This window comes from Salmo salar, chromosome 04 (genome assembly GCF_965601325.2).
Source record: "Salmo salar chromosome 04, fSalSal1, whole genome shotgun sequence".
Lineage (NCBI taxonomy): Eukaryota > Metazoa > Chordata > Actinopteri > Salmoniformes > Salmonidae > Salmo > Salmo salar.
In genome coordinates, this window is record NC_138294.1 from 71,395,214 (window position 1) to 71,421,176 (window position 25,963).

The 25,963-nt window shown below is 40.2% G+C and overlaps 1 protein-coding gene across 2 annotated transcripts in view; it reads left to right on the forward strand.

The window, feature by feature from the left end:
- LOC106603663 (opioid-binding protein/cell adhesion molecule) overlaps nt 1–25,963 on the forward strand; it is a 378,443-nt gene that overhangs the window by 289,480 nt on the left and 63,000 nt on the right. For both annotated transcript variants that reach the window (XM_014197611.2, XM_014197610.3), the window contains one exon: nt 3,731–3,966. In XM_014197611.2, the coding sequence (XP_014053086.1) occupies nt 3,731–3,966 (236 nt within the window). The remainder of the gene's footprint in view (nt 1–3,730; nt 3,967–25,963) is intronic.

Here is a 25,963-nt window from a genome sequence, read left to right on the forward strand (position 1 = left end):
ATACCATGCAAAGGTATATCTGTTCAAAGTGTTTTTAAGCATGATGTAGTGTGTTAAAACCTCTTACATCTAGACGTTCCGCTAGCGGAACACCTGCTCCAATATCCAATGATAGGCGTGGCGCGAATTACAAATTCCTCAAAAATACAAAAACTTCAATTTTTCAAACATATGACTATTTCACAGCATTTTAAAGACAAGACTCTCCTTTATCTAACCACACTGTCCAATTTCAAAAAGGCTTTACAGCGAAAGCAAAACATTAGATTATGTCAGCAGAGTACCAAGCCAGAAATAATCAGACACCCATTTTTCAAGCTAGCATATAATGTCACAAAAACCCAGAAGACAGCTAAATGCAGCACTAACCTTTGATGATCTTCATCAGATGACACACCTAGGACATTATGTTATACAATACATGCATGTTTTGTTCAATCAAGTTCATATTTATATCAAAAAACAGCTTTTTACATTAGCATGTGACGTTCAGAACTAGCAAACTTCCGGGGAATTTGCTAACAATTTACTAAATTACTCACGATAAACGTTCACAAAAAGCATAACAATTATTTTAAGAATTATAGATACAGAACTCCTCTATGCACTCGATATGTCCGATTTTAAAATAGCTTTTTGGTGAAAGCACATTTTGCAATATTCTAAGTACAAACCCCAGCCATCACGGGCTAGCTATTTAAACACCCGGCAAGTTTAGCCTTCACCAAAATCAGATTTACTATTATAAAAGTTTGATTACCTTTTGTTGTCTTCATCAGAATGCACTCCCAGGACTGCTACTTCAATAACAAATGTTGGTTTGGTCCAAAATAATCCATCGTTATATCCGAATAGCGGCGTTTTGTTCGTGCGTCCCAGACACTATCCGAAATGGTAAATCAGGGTCGCGCGCATGGCGCAATTCGTGACAAAACATTTCTAAATATTCCATTACCGTACTTCGAAGCATGTCAACCGCTGTTTAAAATCAATTTTTATGCAATTTATCTCGTAAAAAAGCGATAATATTCCGACCGGGTATCTCCTTTTCGGCAAACAGAAAAATCACAAAGACGGGGGCGGCCAGGGCACGCGCCTAAGCCCACAGTCCCTTGATCGGCCACTTGAGAAAGGCGATAATGTGTTTCAGCCTGGGGCTGGGATGACGACATTCAGGTTTTTCCCGGGCTCTGAGCGCCCATGGAAGACGTAGGAAGTGTCACGTTAGAGCAGAGATCCTTTGTAAAAGATAGAGATGGCAAAGAAGTTCAAGAAATGGTCAGACAGGCCACTTCCTGTAAAGGAATCGCTCAGGTTTTGACCTGCCATTTGAGTTCTGTTATACTCACAGACACCATTCAAACAGTTTTAGAAACTTTGGAGTGTTTTCTGTCCAAAGCCAATAATTATATGCATATTCTAGTTACTGGGCAGGAGTAGTAACCAGATTAAATCGGGTACGTTTTTTATCCAACCGTGAAAATACTGCCCCCTAGCCATAACAGGTTAATATTACGGATAAATTGTTGATTCCATCAATTTAATTGTCTGCATCATTTCCAATCCACCATATATTTTTGGGGTAAATATATATATATTTATATAAACATCTATACATATTTGGACAACACACCCGTGACAGAGTACAGCATAAAGATCCAGAATGTGAATGTACACGATGAGGGGTCCTACGTGTGCTCCATCCTCACAAGCAACAAACCCAAATCATCCAAAGTGCATCTCTGTTCTCTCTGCTACCACACGGTAAGCAGTACCGGAGCTCCAAGTCTAGGTCCAAAAGGCTCCTTAACTTCTTATGGATGGTGGCAGTATTGAGTCGCTTGGATGACTGACGTGCCCAGAGTAAACTGCCTGCTACTCACTCCCAGAAACTAAGATATGCATATTATTAGTAGATTTGGATAGAAAACACTCTGTCGTTTCTAAAACTGTTTGAATGATGTCTGTGAGTATAACAGAACTCATATGGCAGGCAAAAACCTGAGAATAAATCCAACCAGGAAGTGACTTGTAGTTTTTCTATCTAATCCCTGTTCAAACTACAGTGTCTGTGGGGTCATTTTGCACTTCCTAAGGCTTCCATTGGCTGTCAACAGCCTTTAGAAACTTGTTTCATCCGTCAACTGTTACTGGGCAGAGAATAGGAGCTCAGTCAATCAGTGGACTGCCTGAGAGCAGTGAGTTGTTTACTCTGCGGGCACGCTTGCTCGTCGCTCCTTCTTTTTCTTCTGTAATGAATACGATATTGTCCGGTTGGAATATTATCGAAGTTTTATGTTAAAAAGACCCTAAGGATTGATTGTAAACATCGTTTGACATGTTTCTACGAACGGTAATGGAACTATTTGACTTTTTGGCTCTGGTTCTACGCTCACGCGTTATGCCTTTGGATAGTGATCTGAACGCGCGAACAAAACGGAGTATTTCGAACAAAAATAAAATTTCTTGTGGAAGTGGGGGTGCTGGGAGTGCATTCCGACGAAGATCAGCAAAGGTAAGGGAAGATTTATAATACTAATTCTGATTGTAGTTGACTCCAGAACTTGGCGGATAACTGTATAGCTTGCTTTGATGGCTGAGCTCTGTACTCAGAATATTGAAAAATGTGCTTTCGCCGTAAAGCTATTTTAAAATCTGACACAGCGGTTGCATTAAGGAGAAGTGTATTTATAATTCTTTCAATAACTGTTGTAAATTTTATCAACGTTTATGATGAGTATTTTTGTAAATTGATGTGCTCATTCACCGGATGTTTAGGTTGGAATACATTTTCTTGACCATCACGCGCCAATGTAAAATGGGGTTATGGATATAAATATGAACTTTATCAAACAAAACATACATGTATTTTGTAACATTGAGTCCTGAGAGTGTCATTTGATGAAGATCATCAAAGGTTAGTGATTTATTTTAGCTGTATTTCTGTTTTTTGTGACACCTCTCCTTGCTTGGAAAATGGCTGTGTGGTTTTTCATGTTTAGGTGCTGTCCTAACATAATCAAATGTTTTGCTTTCGCCGTAAAGCCTTTTTGAAATCGGACACTGTGGTTGGATTAAGGAGAATCTTATCTTTAAAATGGTGTATAATACTTGTATGTTTGAGAAATTTTAATTATGAGATTTTTGTTGTTTTGAATTTGCCGCCGTGCACTTTCACTGGCTGTCGAGATTCAAGCCATAAGAATTAAAAGCTTCTACCCCCAAGCTATAAGACTGCTGAACAATTAATCAAATGTCCACCCAGACTATTTGCTTTGTCCCCCCCACACTGCTGCTACTCTCTGTTATTATCTATGCATAGCCACTTTAATAACTCTACCTACATGTACATAATTACCTAAATTACCTCTCCACCAGGGGCCCCGCACATTGACACATTGACTCTGTACCAGTACCCCCTGTATAAAGCCCCACTATTGTTATTTACTCCTGCTCTTTAATTATTTGTTATTCTTATCTCTTACTTTTTTTAGGTATTTTCTTAAAACTGCATTGTTGGTTAAGGGCTTGTAAGTAAGCATTTCACTGTAAGGTGTTGTATTCGGCGCATGTGACAAATAACATTTGATTTGATTTGGTCAGTCAGACATCACTCGATGAACACCACTCGATTGTGCTTCACAACAGAATGGACACAATAGAACACTGTAAAAATATGCTGGAATGCATAACACTCATCCTCTCTCTGTTTTCTCTGTTTTCCTCACAGATGTACTGTGGATAGCAAGGTATCGCGGGTGGCTTGGCTCAACCGCACCACCATTCTCTACGCGGGGGCTGACAAGTGGTCTCTGGACCCTCGAGTGGTCCGAATGGACAACACACCCGTGACAGAGTACAGCATAAAGATCCAGAATGTGAATGTACACGACGAGGGGCCCTACGTGTGCTCCATCCTCACAAGCAACAAACCCAAATCATCCAAAGTGCATCTCATCGTTCAAGGTACTGCACTTCTTCTTCTCTCAGATTCTGTCCGTTTACATAGTTCACTTGTGGTTTGTGATGAGAGTTTTGTCAATTTTCCTTCTAGACGCATAGGGCTGAATAGATATCACTGTCTTTGCTTGGTAGTCTGACTGACTTTAGTGTTAAGTTTGCAGATGCTATATTTCAAACTCGGGACTGTGATTGTTTTGACTTAACCGGTGGGAAGGCATGAGAGATAAAGAGAAGGAAAACTTCTTAGTCGCCTTCGCCAGGATGATCTAATTATCTGAAACTTGCCAAACGTGACTCCCTGAGATGAAATTGGGATTTAATCTAGGTTTAATTTCAGATCGTTGATAGATATTGATTTGGTGGACACAGCAAGTTGGAGAATACCGTGGCCCCGTTTCAGTGCAAGGGCTTACTAAATCAGCTGTCGATACCTGGACTTTTGTTATCATTTACAGTGAACTCAATTTTCTTCTCACTCAGTTTCCAAAAACAATTAGCACCACTGCCCTTTGTCGGCTTTAGTGGTACAGATCATGTAGACACACTCATTTGACGTTTTATTAAAACATGTAAGATCTTTGCATTTAGAAAGGGACTAATGCCACAACAAACAACAGTATGCATGGAATCATAAAATAATTGACATTAGACATTATTTGGCAATGTCTATTTCTTGCTCAACAGAGTCCCCAAGGGTTCTTTATTGTCATATTTGAAAATGCAACTTTTTTCTAAGAAAACAATGTATTATCTGTTACTCATTAACCTATTGAATTTAGCCCTGACACTAATTACTGGGAAAATAAATAAAATAATTGCCAGTTATTTACTTAAAAGATTAGCAGCGGCTTGAACACAGAACAAATGACTGTACTTAAATCATTATTCCAAACTGTAATTAACAGATCATTGGAAGGAATTCCGGCTACTCTGTATAATTACTCTTCATAATATGTTATGAATTTATTATATGCTGCTGCTACTCTGTACTTCATTTTACTCTTATTATTATCTATCCTGATGCCTAGTCACTTTACCTTGCCTTCATGTGCATATCTACCTCAAATACCTTATACCCCTGCACATTGATCGGGTACTCCTTGTATATAGCTTCATTCTTGTGTATTTTATTCCTTGTGTTAATATATACACTACTGTTCAAAGGTTTGTTTTGTCCATTAAAATAACATCAAATTGATCAGAAATACAGTGTAGACATTGTTAATGTTGTAAATGACTATTGTAGCTGGAAATGGCTGATATTTAATGGAATATCTACATAGGCGTACAGAGGCCCATTATCAGCAACCATCACTCGTGTGTTCCAAAGCCACGTTGTGTTAGCTAATCCAAGTTTATCATTTTAAATGGGTAATTGAAAACCCGTTAGAAAACCCGTTTGCAATTATGTTAGCACAGCTGGAAACTGTTGTTCTGATTAAAGAAGCAATACAACTGGCCTTCTTTAGACTAGTTGAGTATCTGGAGAATCAGCATTTGTGGGTTTGATTACAGGCTCAAAATGGCCAGAAACAAAGACTTTCTTCTGAAACTCGTCAGTCTATTCTTTTTCTGAGAAATGCAGGCTATTCCTTGCGAGAAATTGCCAAGAAACTGAAGATCTCGTACAACACTGGGTACTACTCCCTTCACAGAACAGCAAAAACTGTCTCTAACCAGAAGAGGAGTGGGAGGCCCCGGTGCACAACTGAGCAAGAGGTCAAGTACATTTGAGTGTCTAGTTTGAGAAACAGACTTCTCACAAGTCCTCAACTGGCAGCTTCATTAAATAGTACCCGCAAAACACCAGTCTCAACGTCAACAGTGAAGAGGTGACTCTGGGATGCTGGCCTTCTAGGCAGAGGTCCTCTGTCCAGTGTCTGTGTTCTTCTTTTTTTTGGCAACTGCTCGGCATCCGACCATAAGGCGCTGCAGAGGGTAGTGTGTACGGCCCAGTACATCACTGGGGCCAATCTTTTATTTTTATTGGCCAGTCTGAGATATGGCTTTTTCTTTGCAACTCTGCCTAGAAGGCCAGCATCCCGGAGTCGCCTCTTCACTGTCTAAAGAAGGCCAGTTTTATTGCTTCTTTTATCAGGACAACAGTGTTCAGCTGTGCTAACATAATTGCCAAAGGGTTTTCTAATGATCAATTAGCCATTTAAAATGACAAACTTGGATTAGCTAACACAACGTGCCATTGGAACACAGGAGTCATGATTGCTGATAGTGGGCCTCTGTACGCCTATGTAAATATTCCATAAAAATCTGCCATTTCCAGCTACAGTAGTCATTTATAACATTATCAATGTCTATACTGTATTTCTTTCTTTCAAAAACAAGGAGATTTCTTAGTGACCCCAACATTTGAACGGTAGCGTATATATATTTTTTACTCTGCATCGTTGTGAAAGGCTCGTAAGGAAGCATTTCACGGTTAATTCTACACCTGTTGTATTTGGCGCATGTGACAAATCAAATTTGATTAGATTTATTGTGGTTTAGTAGTGGAAGCTTTTGGCACGGATTGATTTTAATTCTACCTCATAATATTTTCGCACACTTCACTATTAGATTGTAAAGGTGTTTGGTCTAGGATATAGAAAAAAAACTCACACAAGAAATCAGATTAAAAAAAAACAATACTTCATGTTTTATGATGGCAGACTTTTTCCTTTACTTTTAATTTTCCTAAATGTTACCCTCTAAGATACTGCACAACTCTTAAGTTGGTGTGTACAACATGGCTGAACTTGTCGGGTGCTTTTATTGTTAGATCCAAAGAGACTTCTCCTGGAGAGCAGCACTCTTGAGAATTGCTGTGTGAGAGTGAAGGTGACTCATGGGCGCCAGGCCGTTGGTTCACGGAAACCAACACAGCACGGCAGCCCTTCACTGCACCTCAGCTTTTAATATTTCATGCTGTGTTTAGCCATGAAATGCTTCACAAAAAAATGCTATCACATTTCTCTCCTGCAAGCTCTAAACGGTACCGCACTGCTTTCTCGGCCTTCCTGCCTATTTATACAACACAAGGAAGAGGTAGGAGTAGAATTGTTCTTGTCTCTCTACAATTACAGTATACCTTATGCAGAGTTACAGTAAAACACATGTATTTCTGCAAATGGATGTTTTGGATTATGATCTGCTTGGATATTGCTGTAATGTCAAAACTGCGTCTATTTTGGTTTAGAATGAAGCCAACTGGAAAACCATATCTTTGCGAAAACTGCATGCACTTCCAAAACATCAATCTGTGATATTGATTAGAAGTAATTCAATAGGGGACAAGTAACGAAGGAGAATGTACAGGAGCGCCAGACAGAAACCTTAAACTTGGATTTTGCCTCAAACTTTGAGCTTTTCATTTTGTAGAGAACACAAAGAAGCATTGTAATAGGGCTTTATAAGGGGACAAAGGTCATTTGATTGTTGCAGAAGCAGCATTTGACTACAATTATCTCTCAACTATTTAAAACTGAGATAAGTGAGTGAATCACAGTTTGTATTCACAAGACATCAATGCCACTTTCACAGAAAAGCCAGACTTTATTGGAAGCCATGTTTTGTCAGAAATTCATAACATTCACTTCTGTTTCTTAGTAAGATTTTATAGCTGTAACCTTCATCCATGCTTCTCAACCTGGAATCTCTATTAGTTATTATGTCATGAAAAATTCTTAGTCATTCTAACTTGTTTCTCAAACCTGATCTCACATAGATACACAAGGCGAGTTGTGGCATAACGTGAACACGCCCCCAAGTAGGGTACAGCCGTAGGGTACTCCCGTTACGCCCATCCTAAGCAAACGGACACTTTTTTGTCGTTTCTATAAACGTTTTCAGCAGAGGCACGTCTTTTATTAACATACTTGGCTGTCACACCAACACCAACCGGCTGTTTCACCGGTTAGCTGACGTTAATCTCAATCTAATTTGCTAGTCTTAGAAATGTTGCGTAACTACTTCCGGTCTTTGCCTGCCCTTGAACAGACAAGGTATTTAGAAAAGTTGATTCTTGTTGGCTTGTCTATATGTCCATTCAACTTGCCGGAGACCAGCTGGGGAGACAACCCTACCAAATGGCCCAAAGTAGACTAAGGAAATATCTATACCTATTTGGTGGAATCTCCAGGTTTGCATAAATATACAAGTGTTGAAGAATATTATAGCTGTTATTTGGACAAATTCATCTCACTAGTCCTTTATACAAGCTGTAGAAAGGCCCATGGAGTTGGTGGAATCATCCTTTAATTCATGGCCACTTGCTCAGCTGGGCCAGGGGTGCTTTAATTAGGTCAGGTGGAAATGTCGGACAGATCTCAACTCATTAAATGGAGGAAATCACCACCGCCCGACCACGCTGCCTTCTCTTCCTCAACTCCGTCTAACCCACACATTCTGTGCGTCCATGAATCAACACAAACTACCAAGTAAATATACCACTTTGTGGTTAAAGGAATTCCTGCCTCAGTCTCATCCATTCCTCTGTCACCTGACCCGTGACCACCTGTTCACCTTCACTATTGTCAGTCATCCAACCTGTACATCTACCCACACAGATTCCAATAATCTTTCACAAGCTAACTAGCAAACTTTATGCAATACACATAGCTAGTTAGATACAAACAAGTGTTAGCGACTTACCGGTGATGAAGTGCTTCGAACACACATAAATGTATCGAGTAACCGGAGCCCACAGCCCATCATCATCATCATCATTGCGGAAACCATGAGGTTCGTCTAACCTGGTCCTTGGGCAGTTGATTAAACTTAATTTGGTGGTGTTTTCTCCCAGTATTGTTCAGACAAAATGGTACGCAATAGCTTTTCGGCATCTTAAAGGCAGGGTTAGCTAGCTCGTTGAAGTAAGTCAGTCAGAATCTGCTCTTTGGCTGGTAATTGTGGCCTATATTCCATGCAAAGGTATATCTGTTCAAAGTGTTTTTAAGCATGATGTAGTGTGTTAAAACCTCTTACATCTAGACGTTCCGCTAGCGGAACACCTGCTCCAATATCCAATGATAGGCGTGGCGCAAATTACAAATTCCTCAAAAATACAAAAACTTCCATTTTTCAAACATATTACTATTTTACAGCATTTTAAAGACAAGACTCTCCTTTATCTAACCACACTGTCCGATTTCAAAAAGGCTTTACAGCGAAAGCAAAACATTAGATTATGTCAGCAGAGTACCCAGACAGAAATAATCAGACACCCATTTTTCAAGCTAGCATATAATGTCACAAAAAACAAAACCACAGCTAAATGCAGCACTAACCTTTGATGATCTTCATCAGATGACACGCCTAGGACATTATGTTATACAATACATGCATGTTTTGTTCAATCAAGTTCATATTTATATCAAAAACCAGCTTTTTACATTAGCATGTGACGTTCAGAACTAGCATACCCCCCGCAAACTTCCCGTGAATTTACTAAATTACTCATGATAAACGTTCACAAAAAACATAACAATTATTTTAAGAATTATAGATACAGAACTCCTCTATGCACTCGATATGTCCGATTTTAAAATAGCTTTTCGGTGAAAGCACATTTTGCAATATTCTCAGTAGATAGCCCAGCCATCACGGCTAGCTATTTTGACACCCACCAAGTTTAGCCCTGACCAAACTCCGATTTACTAGAGTTTGGTCAGGTGTTCTTCGTCAGAATGCACTCCCAGGACTGCTACTTCAATAAAAAATGTTGGTTTGGTTCAAAATAATCCAGTTATATCCAAATAGCGGTGTTTTGTTCGTGCGTTCAAGACACTATCCGAAGTGTAAATAAGGGTCACGAGCACGACGCATTTTGTGACCAAAAAAATCTAAATATTCCATTACCGTACTTGTACTTCGAAGCATGTCAACCGCTGTTTAAAATACATTTTTATGCCATTTTTCTCGTATAAAAGCGATAATATTCCGACCGGGAAAGCGTGTTTACATACAAAGAGAAAGAAAATAAAAGCATGGGATCCCCTCGTGCACGAGCCTGAGTCTCATAGTACTGTGACCGGCCACTATCCAAACACGCTAATGTTTTTCAGCCAGGGGCTGCCTCGATATCATTCAGCTTTTTGCCGCCTTCTGAGAGCCCATGGGAGCCGTAGGAAGTGTCACGTAACAGCAGAGATCCCCTGTTTTGGATAGAGATAATCAAGAAGGCCAAGAAATGGTCAGACAGGGTACTTCCTGTACAGAATCTTCTCAGGTTTTGGCCTGCCAAATGAGTTCTGTTATACTCACAGACACCATTCAAACAGTTTTAGAAACTTTGGAGTGTTTTCTATCCAAAGCTAATAATTATATGAATATTCTAGTTTCTGGGCAGGAGTAATAATCAGATTAAATCGGGTACGTTTTTTATCCGGCCGTGAAAATACTGCCCCCTAGCCATAACAGGTTAAGACGACATGGAAGTATGTTAAAAACGACCAACCAAGCATATACAAAATGTTTATAGAATGATAAAAAAAAAAGAATACAGCCATTGTCGGGTTATGAGTAAAGTAGGCAATTTAACATAGGAGAAACGGGAGTACCCTGCGGCTGTACACTGCTCGGCGGCGTGGTCATGTTAAGCCTCACCATGTGTATCTATTGTGAGTTATAACATTGATATGGATTTTTAACATAAAACCACAGAAGGCAGAATAGAACGATTACCAAATAGCTCACCTCTGGAATATCATCAACAAAAAGCCATTCTACAAAGGCATTTATCTCTACTACAATAAGCATTGTATTGTATAGACATTTTATAACATTAAAAGGTCTTTCATGTGACCCTTACATTGAAAGATGCTGAACCTATTTCATTGGCATTTCATACTGAGATACACTCCATACCTGATCAACTTGTCTGTAAGTCTCTTTATAAGAAAACCCAATGAACTCTTACTAACAAGTGAAAGTGTGCTTCTAGATGTTTCAGAAATGTGAAAATGTAGTCTAATTAATTACATGAAGAAAAACAATAGATGGAGGGCTATACCAACATGGTCTATTTCACTTAAAAGCCAAAAGTCCATCATCTCCCTTACCTAACTAAACACTTCTAAATCAATTGTATTTGTCAAATTCTTCGTAACAACAGGTGTAGACTAACAGTGAAATGCTTACTTACGTGTTCCTTTCCAACAATACAGAGTTAAAGATAAAGTAAAAATATATATATAAATAGTGACCCGAGGAATAAATACACAGTAAATAACCAATAACGAGTAAAAATAAAAATGGGTATATAACAAGAGTACCAGTACCTAGTTAATGTGCAGGGGTATGAGGTAATTGAGGTAGCCATGTAAATATACTGTAGGTAGGAGTAAAGTGACTAGGCAACAGGGATAGATAATAGACTGAGCTGTAGCAGCAGCGTAAGTGGAGCAGCAGCGTGTGTGTGTGTGTGTGTGGCATAATTATGTATGGGTGCACATGTTATATGTTTGTGGGCGTATGTAGTGTATTCGTGTGTGTGCGTGTGTGTTGGGGTGTCATGGTAAGTATGCAGGTAGTCCGGGTAGCCATCTATTGGTTCCAGACTTGGTGCGCTGGTACTGCTTGACGTGCGGTAGCAGAGAGAACAGTCTATGGCTTGAGAGGATGGAGCCAATTTTTTGGGCCTTCCTCTGTCACCGCATTGTATAGAGGTCCTCGGATGGCAGGGAGCTAGGGTCCCAGTGACGTACCACACATTTCTTGAGGATCTGAGGGCCCATGACAAATCTTTTTAGCCTCCTAAGGGGGAAGAGGCGCTGTCATGCTCTCTTCACAACTGTGATGGTTTGTGTGGACCATGTGGACACCGAGAAACTTGAAGCTCTCGACCCGCTCCACTACAGCACTGGAAATTAAGATAATTGATTGCACCCAAATTGGCCATTTTAATTTATAAGATTCATATAATCTTCAATAAAAATAGTACCTAACATTCGATTTGGACTATCATTCTTTCTAACAATGAGTAAGACACGAGGAATCCAATAAATTATTATCAGCCACCCAAAGACCCCCACACCATTCCCACCCCAACAACTGGCTTGACCACACAATTTATTTTCATCATGAGCAAAAGCAATTGGTTTTCTACCCAAAGTTGCAAAGAAAATGTTGTGATCTATTTAATAAACATAAAGAGACCAGCAAAATGGATATAAGGGAATAGACAGAACTGCAGCATCTAGTAGGCAAAGCTTGGTACTTTCACACTAATTTATGGTAAAGAATGCAAGTGACTTCAATGGCTGATTTCTCTGAACAGGGGAATAAAACATCACCAGCAATACATTACAAAGTTTGAATAGGCAATACTCCAAGCAGCAGCTTCATAGTACTTGTCAGACATAGAGAACTGATACTTTATACTGGTTGTTGGGGTGGAATTGGCGTGGGGGGTCTGTGGGTGGCTATTGATAATTTTATTGGATTCCTCATGTCTTACTCATCGTTAGGACGAATGATGGTCCAAATAAGATGTTATGTACTATATTTATTGAAGATTATATGAATCCTATAAATTAAAATTGTAATTTTGGGTGCAATTAATTTAGCTTAATTTCTCAGAGATCAAATTATAAATTCAACAAAATAATGTTTCAGGAATGCTAATCTTATCTGTTTCTAATTACAGAAACGCTTTCAGAACGATCTGAAATGTTGGTTGACATGGCTTGCTGAAATTAGATGGAATGAGCCGTGAGGGAGAGGTTGTTGTCCTGGTACCACACTGCCAAGTCTCTGACTTGCTCCCTATAGGCTGCCTCATCGTCGCCGTAGATCAGTCTAACCACCGTCGTGTCGTCAGCAAACTTGATGATGTTGTTGGAGTCGTGTGTGGCGGCGCAGTCATGGGTAAACAGGTAGTACAAAAGGGGACTAAGCACACACCCGTGAGGAGGCCACGCGTTGATGGTCAGCTTGGCGGATGGGTTGTTGCCTACCCTCACCACCTAGGGGCGGCCCGTCAGGAAGTCCCAGACACATTTGCAGAGGGAAGTGTTCAGTCCCAGGGTCCTGATCTTGGTGATGAGCTTGGTAACACTATGGTGTTAGATGCTGAGCTGTTGTCAATAAACAGCATTCTTACAAAGATATTCCTTTTGTCCAGGTGGGCGAGGGCAGTATGGAGCGCAATAGAAATTGCGTCATCTGTGGATCTGTTAAAGTGATATACGAATTGGAATGGGTCCAGGGTGACTGGGATGATGGTGTTGATGTCAGCTATGACCAGCCTTTCAAAGCATTGCATGGCTATAGATGTGAGTGCTACGGTGCGATTAGTCATTTAGGCAGGTTACTTTGGCATTCTTGGGCACAGGGACTATGGTGGTCTGCTTGAAACAAGTTGGTATTACAGACCAGGTCACGGATAGGTTGAAAATGTCATTGAAGACACTTGGTATTCCGTCTGGCCCCACGGCATTGGGAATGTTAACCTGTTTAAAGGTCTTACTCACATCGGCTATGGAGAGCAAGCTCAGACAGTCGTCCGGAACAGCTGGTGCCGTCATGCATCGTCCAGTGTTGCTTGCCTCGAAGCGAGCATAGAAGGCATTTAGCTCGTCTGGTATGCTTGCAGCTGGGCAGCTGGGTTTCCCTTAGTTTGCAAGCCCTGCCACATCAGTCAAGCGTCAGAGCCAGCGTAATAGGATTAGTAGTAATAAAAACTGTAGTCAGCCAACCAAGTAGGAACCCAGCTTTACGGCAGGAGAGAGAGAGATTGGGAAGTCTATAAGGACAGTACTGCCTTAGTGGTCCTTCTGGCCCCCGCAGGCCTTCCCGTCTACCACCGCCACTGAAATGGAGTTCCATGTTAACCTGCACAGAGGGAAGGCCTCCAGTCCAGAGGGAAACGTCAATCAGCCAAGTGACCTTGTCCACTGATACCACCAGGAATAAGGCACCTGCTTCCATGGTGACTGTACGGAGAAGCTAAACCTGAGCCAACTGCATTCAAGACACACTACCAAAAGGAATATGTTATCTAAAGTAAAGCTCTTTGCTGCATACCTTATTAAGTTTACTTCCAGTACTAGAGTTGATGGAAGTGGAAAAGAGCGGGGATGTGAGGAGTGGAAAAGAGCTCAACCGATACCCCTATAAATTTGAGTGCATTCTGATTCTCAGATTTGTTAAACTCATGGTAATAGCAGCTAGAAAATGAGGCTGAGTTGTGGTGCAGAGATGGGCCAGGTGTGTTTTGCAATGTTTAACTCCCTTTTGGTACCATGGGATGTACTGCCATCACACCAGTGCAGACAGTGACTCAGAAGTAAAAGGGAATTAGGTTTGCTGATCATATACTCAATACTATACTCAATACAGTGCCCATGGGAATCATTTAGAATGGGTCACACATCGAATCATTTAGAATGGGTCACACAACTAATAGATTACACCAGCATAGCCTCCTCTAACACACTGGAATACCTGTCATTTTTGCTTTTTAAAGCATCTACGCTACGAGAGAAAGGCATATTTACACCACATCTCAAAATCTACTTGACATCACAATCCATTAGGGGTGTATGGGAACCTCGGTTTGGTCCATGCTGTGAACCCGAATGAATACATAACAAAAATATATAAAATGAATTGACGCAGCAAACTGTCATTTTGTAAGACGCAGCCGGAACTAGTTCTGTACGATGGTGAGTGGTGGGGTTGATAATCCAGAATTGGAGGATCCTGCATCTTCGTTTAACTCCAGTTTGGAAAATGTTGGCTCCCCAGTAGATTACAACGGCGATGGACAGAGAGTTGTGGATAAAACGTTAACGGTATGTCATGCTCAACGGGAATAGCCTATGCAACTGCCAACACCTCAAATATGTCGACACATTTACGTTGACATCACCCCAGTATACTGGAGCATCACAACATGTCTCCCCTCTGTATTCAAGCAGCCCTTGGTAGCTGACTCTGACCGGGCCAAAGAAATTACACGAGCGATAGATAGGCTATGTTTATATTTTTTACAGTCTTTAGTTTATAGCTGCAAATATGGGGTTTCAGCACCTCGTGAAAGTGCTCGGGCCACGTTACAAACTTCCCTCTTGCACTTATTTCAGCAAACAGGTAGTACCCGTATATAATGCAAGCAAACCAAGTTTTCAATGAACTGGCCAATGCACCCTGTGTTTCGCTTACTTAACAGTGCCCATCACATTACCCCGCAGTGGGAGAGACACGACTCCTTTATGAGAGTCACAACTCCTTTATGAGAGTCATAAGTGTACATCTGGCACTGAAGGAGGCAGTGTCATGGTGTGTTCGTAACCAAGTGGGATATAGGGATTTACCACATACGACTGGGAAAAATCCCCTTAAACGGCCCTCAAACTGGTAATTACTAATGGGAAACTTGTCTATCAACCTGAGCACCCACTTCTCCCACATGGTGACCTCTGACATCACCTACTAAGGAAATGGACTCTATAACAGCATTTTCGGCAATTGAATGCAAAAAAATGTATAATTATAAATCGCAATCTACAAAAGTTGTTTCTATAATTTGTATGCAAGCATGACAGCTATACTTTTAGTTTATGGTTGACACAGCTTGTTGGCCATTAGCAAATTGCCATTTCTCAACAAGTTCAAATCACATGACTGCATCCAACTGATATTTGCAACTTAACAACTGGTAAATTCCAACCTCCCACATGGTTACAAAGGCAGCATCAGAGTGGAAACTTGAGAGGCCCAACATAACAATCTGGTCACAACAGACAATTCCAGGAACATTGTGAATGCTGAACATTGTGAATGGCATTTAATTTTCCTGCTGTACTGAAACCAAACCCTGAACTCAAATGGGTTTGGGGAACCGTTACACCCCTACAATCCATACAAATCAAATGGGACTGCCATTTAAATCTGTTGGTTTAACGTGAATGATTTACGTTGTTTTGTTAAATATGAGTTATTAATAAGTGATACAGAGCAAGTGCATTTTGGAATGTTTATCTATGAGGTTGTTGTTTGATCTCAAATAATTTTTTCATAGATACTATATTAACATGTGCTGTCTAGTTAAAACCATGTAACTGGCACCAACTACCGCTTTGTTCTCTAATTTTACATTTTAGTAGATTTATAACTTAGATAAGAGTATGTAGCATAAGGATGGGTCGTATCTGACAGAAATTACATGTGGATTCAATTGCCTGTAAATGGGATTCGGTGAGTGCTTCGAGACAACGCTAATCCGTTAAGCCTTCCCAACAGTGGTGGCCCACGTGGCGAATGTGCATGGACCCTGATCGTGGGGTGCTTGGTATGGCACTGGCCACTCATATTAGACATAGTGAAGAGGCCTTTAATTCTGATGGCCATTCCGGGGTGGCCTCGAAACGTATGCTTTCTCCAGAGAAAAATGTCACGCACAATATGATGTGTCAAAGGGCAGGTGTAAATCAATTCAATGTTAAAGCCCTCTAAACAGACTACTGGATCCTCTATGGTTTCCTCAAATGTAATGATGTGACTGTGTTTTTAGATTAGTCTTGAGTCCTCTCTAGCATAAGGGGTGTCTAAAAGAAAAAGGATTGGCCTCTCAATTTAATGCACATTGGCGTAATAAGCTTTAGGACTCATTATTGGATGGAGAGGAGCCTCTTCTCTAGTCCATCAAAGCAAGTAATGAGGCATTCGAAATATTCAGGCAACATTAGGAGAATAGAAATTGGAGCCAGCTTCTAAGCTTTTGCTTGTGTAACACATTAAGAGGTGCTCTCTTCATCAATTTCTCACCTACTGAGTTCTACGGCTATATGGTCTGCTTTTCACTGCTTTCCCGTTAACATTTACATAGTAAGACTGTATTAGAGTGGGCGTGCACCAGGAGCACATTCAAGGCTATTTTGCCAAGCTTTCTTTTTGGCTTTTTTCCGAAGGCAAAGCACCTATGTAAAGGTTAAAGGGCGACTGCACTTCCTGATTTGGCCTCGTTTTAGATTTGGTTCATTAAGAAATGGTAGCGGCCTTGACAGAATTTAAATGTGAGTTGCTTTCGGAGTGTGGTTTGATATGACTGTTTCTCGCAAAGATATGACATGACTGTCTCTCGCAAAGAAGGGCACCTATTGTTAGATTGGGGGGGGGGGGGGGGGGGAGCAGACATTGAATATCCCTTTGAGCATGGAGAAGTTATTATTTACACTTTGGATGGTGTATCAATACACCCAGTCACTACAAAGATACAGGCGCCCTTCCTAACTTAGTTGACGGAGAGGAAGGAAACCGCTCAGGGATTTCACAATGATGCCAATGGGGATTTTAAACCAGTTACCAATGGCTGTAACTGGTTACCAAACCAATGGCTGTAATAGGATAAAACTGAGGATGGATCAACGACATTGTAGTTACTTCACAATACTAACCTAAGGTTGAATACTTATTTGATCAAAATATATTAGTGATTTATTTTATTTTTTATATATATATATATATTACAACTGAGTCTTTCTTCAAGCTCTGTCAAGTTGGTTGTTGATAATTGCTAGACAGCCATTTTCAAGTCTTGCCATAGATTTTTAAGCCGATTTAAGTCAAAACTGTAACTAAGCCACTCAGGAACATTCAATATTGTCTTGGTAAGTAATTCCAATATATAATTGGCCTTCTGTTTTAGGTTATTGTCCTGCTGAAAAGTGGATTTGTCTCCCAGCAGACTGAACCAGATTTTCCTCTAGGACATTGCCAGTGATTAGCTCTATTCCTTTTCTTTTTATCCTACAAAAAAGTCCTTGCCGATGACAAGCATATCCATAACATGATGCAGCCACCACCATGCTTGAAAATATGAAGAGTGGTGATGTGATACTCTATGTTGGATGTTGCCACATTTTTTTGCAATATCACTTTAGTGCCTTATTGCATGTTTTGGAACATTTTTAGTCTATACAAGCTTCCTTTTTTTCACTCTGTGTTTTAGGTTAGTATTGTGGAGTAACTACAATGTTGTTGATCCATCCTCAGTTTTATCCTATTACAACCATTTAAACTCTGTAACTGGTTTAAAATCACCATTGGCATCCTGGTGAAATCCCTGAGCGGTTTGCTTCCTCTCAGGTCAACTAAGTTAGGAAGGGTGCCTGTATCTTTGTAGTGACTGGGTGTATTGATACACCATCCAAAGTGTGAATAATAACTTCACCGTGCTCAAAGGGATATTCAATATCTGCTTTTTTTTCACCCATCTAACAATAGGTGCCCTTCTTTGCGAGGCATCGGAAAACCTCCCTGATCTTTGTCATTGAATCTGTGCTTGAAATTCACTGCTTGACTGAGGGACCTTACTGATACAGTACATTCAGAAAGTATTCACAACCCTGAACTTTTTCCACATTTTGTTGTTTTACAGCCTGAATTTAAAATGTATTACATTTAGTATTCAACCCCTTTGTTATAGCAAGCCTAAATAAGTTCAACAATAAAAATGTGCTTAACAATTCGAATAATCAGTTGCATGGACTTACTCTGTGTGCAATGTTAAACATAATAGTGTTTAACATGATTTTTGAATGACTACCTCAACTCTGTACCCCACACAATTATCTGTAAGGTCCCTCAGTCGAGCAGTACATTTCCAACACAGATTCCACCTCAAGGACCAGGGAAGTTTTCCAATGCCTCGCAAAGAAAGGCCCCTATTCGTAGATGGGTAAAAATCCCTTTGAACAGGGTGAAATTATTAACTACACTTTGGATGGTTTATCAATACACCCAGTCAATACAAAGATACAGGCATCCTTCCTAACTCAGTTGCCCGGAGAGGCAGGAAACCGCTCAGGGATTTAACCATGAGGTCAATGGCGTCTTTAAAACAGTTGCAGAATTGAATGGCTGTGATAGGTGGAAACTGAGGATGGATCAACAATATTGTAGTTTCTCCACAATACTAACCTAATTGACAGTGAAAAGAAGGACAACTGTACAGAATAAAAATATTCCAAAGCATGCATCCTGTTGGCAACATGGCACTAAAGTAATATTGCAAAGAATTCCGGATCCCTCCGGAACATTCATTACGCACACCTGTCCCCTGCCTGTGACCACAATTCCTGCCTTCTGCGAAGGCTTAATAAACATCTGCCGCGCTCTACGTGTGAATCTACACATTTTTCTCCCTGAGTATTCATTACACTCCTCGCTCTTTTGTTTGGGGTTCAACCCTGTGTTTTGTTGCGTGTTTGTTTGGTCTTCGTCCCTGTGCCTTTACACGGCACGCCGTAATTTGGGCTTAATAAAAACCCTTATTACACATTCCTGCGTCTGTCTCCTGATCCGTCATGCCAACGTGACAGGTATGAATAGTTTCTGAATGCACTGTAATTGTATGTGTGGGGTGCAGAGATGGGATAGTCATTAAAAAATCATGTTAAACACCATTATTGAACATAGTTAGTCCATGAAACGTATTGTTAAGCACAATTTAGTCCTGAAGTTTAAGCTTGCCATAACAAAGGGGTTGAATACTTAAGACATTTCAGCTTTTCCTTTTTTATTAATTTGTGAACATTTCTAAAAACATAATTCCACTTTGAAATAATGGGGTATTGTGTAGATCAGTGACACAAAATCTAAATGTAAACCATTTGCAATTCATGCTGTAACACAACAAAATGTGGAAAAAGTCAAGGGGTGTGTATACTTTCTGAATGCACTGTAAATAGGCTGAAGCATGGGATTGCCTATCTGCTAATCATTAGTAGGGTCCTGCTTGGGGTAGAATACCAATGGTTCCCAGCTGGTGAGCTGCATAAAAATCAGCTGGTGGTCTGAATGAAAACATTCTTTCAACCCGTGGGTCGGCTTGCTGTTCAGAACAATTACATTGCGTGTTGGAAACATTTTAAATTAAGATAATACACTTTTTAAAAACCTAAGAGCTTTTTATCTAGCATTGCTTCGAATTTCATTCACAGAAGATCAAAAATAATATAACTAAAATGTAGTTGTTGTGTAAGTATTCAGCCCCTTTGTTTAGGCAAGCATAAATTAGTTCAGGAGTAAAATGTGGCTTTACAAATTACATTATATTTTGTGTGAAATAATAAGGCTTGACATTATTTTCTAATGACTGACCCTTCCTCTGTCCCCCACACGTAAATCTGTAAGGTCCCTCAGTCAAGTATTGAATTTCAAGCACAGATTCAACTACAAAGACCAGGGAGATTTTAAAAATCCTCACTAAGAAGGTCACTGATTGGCAGATGCTTTTTATTATATATTAAAGCACCCAGACACATCAAAGATACATTCGTCCTTCTGAACTGAGCTGCAGGACAGGAATACAACTGTTCAGGGATGTTACTATGAGGACAATATACAGAAATATTCCAAATATTCTTGTATGCAACAAGGCCCTAAAGTAATACTGCAATAAAAATGGAAAGGAATACACTTTTTGGCCTAAATGCAAAGCCTTATGTTTGGGGCAAATCCGACACAACTGCCTCCTTATTTTCAAGCATAGTGGTGGCTGCATCATGGTATGGGTATGCTTGACATCGGCAAATACTGAGGAGTTTTTCAGGATAAAAATTAACGGGAGGCGCTAAGCACAGGCACAATCCTATAGGAAAAGTCTCCTTTACACCGGAAACTGGGAAAGGAATTCACCTTTCCACAGGATAACCTACAACACCTACAAGGCCAAATCTACACTGGAGTTGCTTACCAAGAAGACAGTGAATGTTCCTGAGTGGCCAAGTTACTTTTTGGACATAAACCCACTTGAAGATCTATGGCAAGACTTGGCAGTCTAGCCATGATCCCCAACATCTTGACAGAGTTTCAAGAATTTTGAAAAGAATAATGGGCAAATGTTGCACAATCCATGTGTGCAAATCTCTTATAGACTTTCCAAAGACTCACAGCTATAATTGATCCCAAAGGTGTTTCTAACATCTATTGACTCAGGGAACTGCATAGTTATTCAATGACTATTTTTTTGTTATTACATTTTTGTTAATCTTTAAAAATAAATATTTCCAATTTTTCTTCCTGGTTGACATGAATAAATGACATTCAATTTTAATTCAAATTTGTAACAATAAAATGTGAAGAAATCCAAGGGGATTGTACCTTGCACGTATACATATGGATGTCACACAGCCAAAGATTTTCCCCAAGCAAAATCAACTCAAAGAAGTCTAGCACAGATTAAAACAGTTTTTGTGTTGACTTCGACAAATCATAAATTTCTGTAAAATGTCTGCATTTTTTTACAGACAAATGCCTGCACATCTACAACAGACTGGTGACGTGCTGTTTACAACAGCAAAGACAGCAAATGCAATTAACTAGTCCATGCTGATGGCTTTTCCCTGAACCTCTAATAAAGTGAGAGCAGCCCAAATGACCCACTTTAACGGGGGTGATGAAGCAGCAGCCCATTCCACTGCCATAAACGCAGCCCCATTAATAACAGTATAAGAGTGTAAGGGAAGTGGCAATTGCCACACAAACCCAATGTTATGTTCACTCAGCATGTTCTGCACAAACAGCTTAGCTTCCATGATCCCCCGGAGGTAGTAATAGGCAAGTAATTATAATAAAGTCCACAAATACATCTATCGCCTATGCGCAGATTTAATATCAATGTTGAGGGGTCTAGTTAGTTTTCATTCTCTGGGTTTCTGGTGGCATCTCTCAGGGGCAGACAGGGATTGAAGTGAAATTCACTAGCTTGCGTCTCAGAGAATTGTTTGCTTTCAAGTGGATGCTGTCGATCACTACTTCAATAGCTCCCTGCTTTTTCACGTTTCCATGGCAATTTGATATAAAAAACACAATCCTAATTAAATGATTTTACGCACAACTAAATTAGAGATGTGTTTTATGAGAAAGAAATACACTTTCACATCAGGGTATAGATAGACCATGGAAATCATATTCAATTACTAGAGGGGTTGTCATAGAACCTCAAAGTTCCAGAATGGGGTGAATATGGCAGCCAAATAGGTCAGGGAGAAATCCAAACCAGTCTAATTGGAATGAATGTGTGCATGTCAGAGCAAAAACCAAGCCATAAGGTTGAAGAAATTGTCCTAAGAGCTCCGAGACAGGATTGTGTCGAGGTACAGATCTGGGGATGGGTACCAAAAAAATTCTGCAGCATTGAAGGCCCCCAACAACACAGTGGCCTCCATCATTCTTAAATGGAATAAGTTTGGAACCAGCGAGAGCTTCATGTTCCACGGTGTCCACGTCACTAAGGACCTATCATGGTCCAAACACACCAACACAGTCGCGAAGAGGGCACAACAATGCCTCTTCCCCCTTAGGGGGCTGAAAAGATTTGGCATGGGCCCTCAGATCCTCAAAAAGTGATATAGCTGCACCATTGAGAGCATCTTGACTGGCTGCATTACCGCTTGGTATTGCAACTGCTTGGCATCCAACCGTAAGGCGCTACAGGGGGTAGTAACTTGGGCCAAGCTCTCTGCCATCTAGGACCTCTATACCAGGCACTGTCAGAGAAAGGCCCTAAAAATTGTCAGACTCCAGACACCCAAGTCATCGACTGTACTCTCTGCTACCTCATGGCAAGCGGCACCGGATCGCCAAGTCTGGGACCAAAAGGCTCCTGAACAGCTTCTACCCCCAAGCCATAATACTGCTGAACAGTTAATCAAATGGCTTCCCTGACTATTTCCATTGACCACCTTTTTATTTGCACTGACTCTCCTGCACCGGCTCTATGCACACTCACTGGGCTCTACACACACACACACACACAATACATACAGTACTCTCACACACAATAACAAAAAAACACAAACATGCATATTGATGCCACACACACACAAACACTCACACATAGACATGTTCACACTCTTTACATATGCTGCTGTTGCTACTCTGTTTATTATCTAACCTGATTGCCTAGTCACTTTTACCACTACCTACATATTACCTAAATTACCTTAACTACCTCGTACCCCTGCACATTGACTCGGTACCGGTACTCCTTGTATAGGATAGCTTTCAACATCAATATGTATTATTAATTATTAATAGGTATTATGCCAATTGCAGTACATTTCTCTGGAATACTTGCTCCTTTCTAACATGTACAGTATATCTTCACACTTACATGCATTTGCTGGTGAAGCATAGGAAATAGATGGGAAAGTGTTGGTGAACTCAGAGAAAGGGGAAACTTTATTAGCTAAGTACAGCACAGAAATAAATGTCAAGATAACATTTTTTATTTATTTTATTTATTTCACCTTTATTTAACCAGGTAGGCAGGTTGAGAACAAGTTCTCATTTACAATTGCGAACTGGCCAAGATAAAGCAAAACAGTTTGACGCATACAACAACACAGAGTTACACATGGAGTAAAACAAACATAATATAGTAGAAAAATAAGTCTATATACAAAGTGAGCAAATGAGGTGAGGTAAAGGCAAAAAAGGCCATGGTGGCGAGGTAAATACAATATAGCAAGTAAAACACTGGAATGGTAGATTTGCAGTGGAAAGTAGAAATAGAAATAATGGGGTGCAAAGGAGCAAAATAAATAAATACAGTATGGGAAGAGGTAGTTGTTTGGCCTAAATTATAGATGGGCTATGTACAGGTGCAGTAATCTGTGAGCTGCTCTGACAGCTGGTGCTTAAAGCTAGTGAGGGAGATAAGTGTTTCCAGTTTTAGAGATTTTTGTAGTTCGTTCCAGTCATTGGCAGCAGAGAACTGGAAGGAGAGACGGCTGAACAACATATAGTAGCATAGCGTGTATTTTCTTCTTCAGCCATGCAGGTGGCAGCTGCCCCTCCGGCTCTCACTCCTTCACATAGATTCTGAAAATAAAGCAGTATTCAAAACCTTTTTTTACTGCACTGAATTGTTCGACACTGAATTAAATGTCTGGTATTGTTATCAGACCCTGAAACATTTTGAACACAAGCCCTGGTTACAGCAAGTAGCTAGCTAGCTAACTAGGCTAAGGATAAATATGAAGTTGTCCCTCAACAGCAAGCAAGTAACCATTGTTACTGTTCAAACAGTTACAACCTCTAGTCCTACTAAAAGCACATAGTTGCTAAAGGCACGGCAGGTTGCAGGTTGCAGATCAGTTTTCAAAGATGTAACGTTACAATGAAACTACTTATGAAATCAGATTGTATTGGTCACATACACGTTTTTAGAAGATGTTATTGCAGGTGTAGCAAAATGCTTGTGCTCCTAGCTCCAACAGTGCAGTAGTATCTAACAATTCACAATACACACAAATCTAAAAGTAACAGAATGGAATTCAGAAATATAAAAATATTAGGACGAGCAATGTCAGAGTGGAATTGACTAAAATACAGTAGAATAGAATACAGTATATACATATGAGATGAGTAAAGCAGTATGTAAACATTTATTAAAGTGACTAGTGTTCCGTTATTAAAGTGGCCAGTGATTCCATGTATATAAGGCAGCAGCCTCTAAGGTGCAGGGTTGAGTAACCGGGTGATAGTCGGCTAATGATGTCTATTGAACAGTCTGATGGCCTTGAGATAGAAGCTGTTTTTCTGTCCCTCGGTCCCAGCTTTGATGCACCTGTACTGACCTTGCCTTCTGGATGATAGCGGGGTGAACAGGCCGTGGCTTGGGTGGTTAATGTCCTTGATGATCTTTTTGGACTTCCTGTGACATCGGGTGCTGTAGGTGTCCTGGAGGGCAGGCAGTGTGCCCCAGGTGATGTGTTGGGCAGAACGCACCACCCTCTGGAGAGCCCTGTGTTTGCGGGCGGTGCAGTTGCCATACCAGGCGGTGATACAGCCCAACAGGGTGCTCTCAGTTGTGCATCTGTAAAAGTTTGTGAGGGTCTTAGGGGCCATGCCAAATTTCTTCAGCCTCCTGAAGTTGAAGAGGTGCTATTGTGCCTTCTTCACAACACTGTCTGTGTGGGTGGATCATTTCAGATTGTCAGTGATGTGTAAGCCGAGGAACTTAAAACTCACTAACTCAGAAAGGCTGCTGCCTGCATTGAGACCCAATCACTGGCCACCTTAATAAATGGATCCCTAGTCACTTCATACAATGCACTCTAAATAATGCCACTTTAATATTTGCATATCTTATATTACTCATATCACATGTATATACTGCATTTTATACCATCTATTGCACCTTCGCCATCGCTCATCCATATACTTACATGTACATATTCTCATTCACCCCTTTAGATTTGTGTGTATTAGGTAGTTGTTGGGGAATTGTTAGATTACTTGTTAGATATTACTGTTAGATATTATTGTTAGATATTACTGCACTGTTGGAACTAGAAGCACAAGCATTTCGCTACACTCGCATTAACATCTGCTAACCATGTGTATGTGACAAATAACATTTCATTTGATTTGTAATGGTATATCATAAGTGAAGTTTGGAGAAAGTTATGCTGTGGCATTTAAAAGTAGGTTGGACATTTTCCCCTGCATTAAACAGAAATGGGCACGAGAAATGCTTAATAATTAGAGCAGTAAGGTTACCAGTCACTGGCCACTGGCCACCTACAGTGCTTACAGTGCCTTCAAAAAGTATTCATAACCCTTTACTTATTCCACATTTTGTTGTGTTACAGCCTGAATTAAAAATGGATTAAATAGATTTTTCACAAAATAACCCATAATAACAGTTTTTAAAAATGTTTTCACATTTATTGAAAATTAAATACAGAAATATCTAATTTGCATAAGTATTCACACCCCTGAGTCAGTACTTTGTAGAAACACATTTGGCAGAGATTACAGCTATGTCTTTCTATGTAAGTCTCTAAGAGCTTTACACACCTTGATTTGCAGCATTTGCCCATTATTCTTTTCAAAATTCTTCAAGCTCCTGTCAAATTGGTTGTTGGTCATTGCTAGACAACCATTTTTAAGCCTTGCCATAGATTGTCAAGTAGATTTAAGTAATTCATAGTCTTCTTGGTAAGCAATTCCAATGTAGATTTGCAGGTTATTGTCTTGCTGAAAGGTG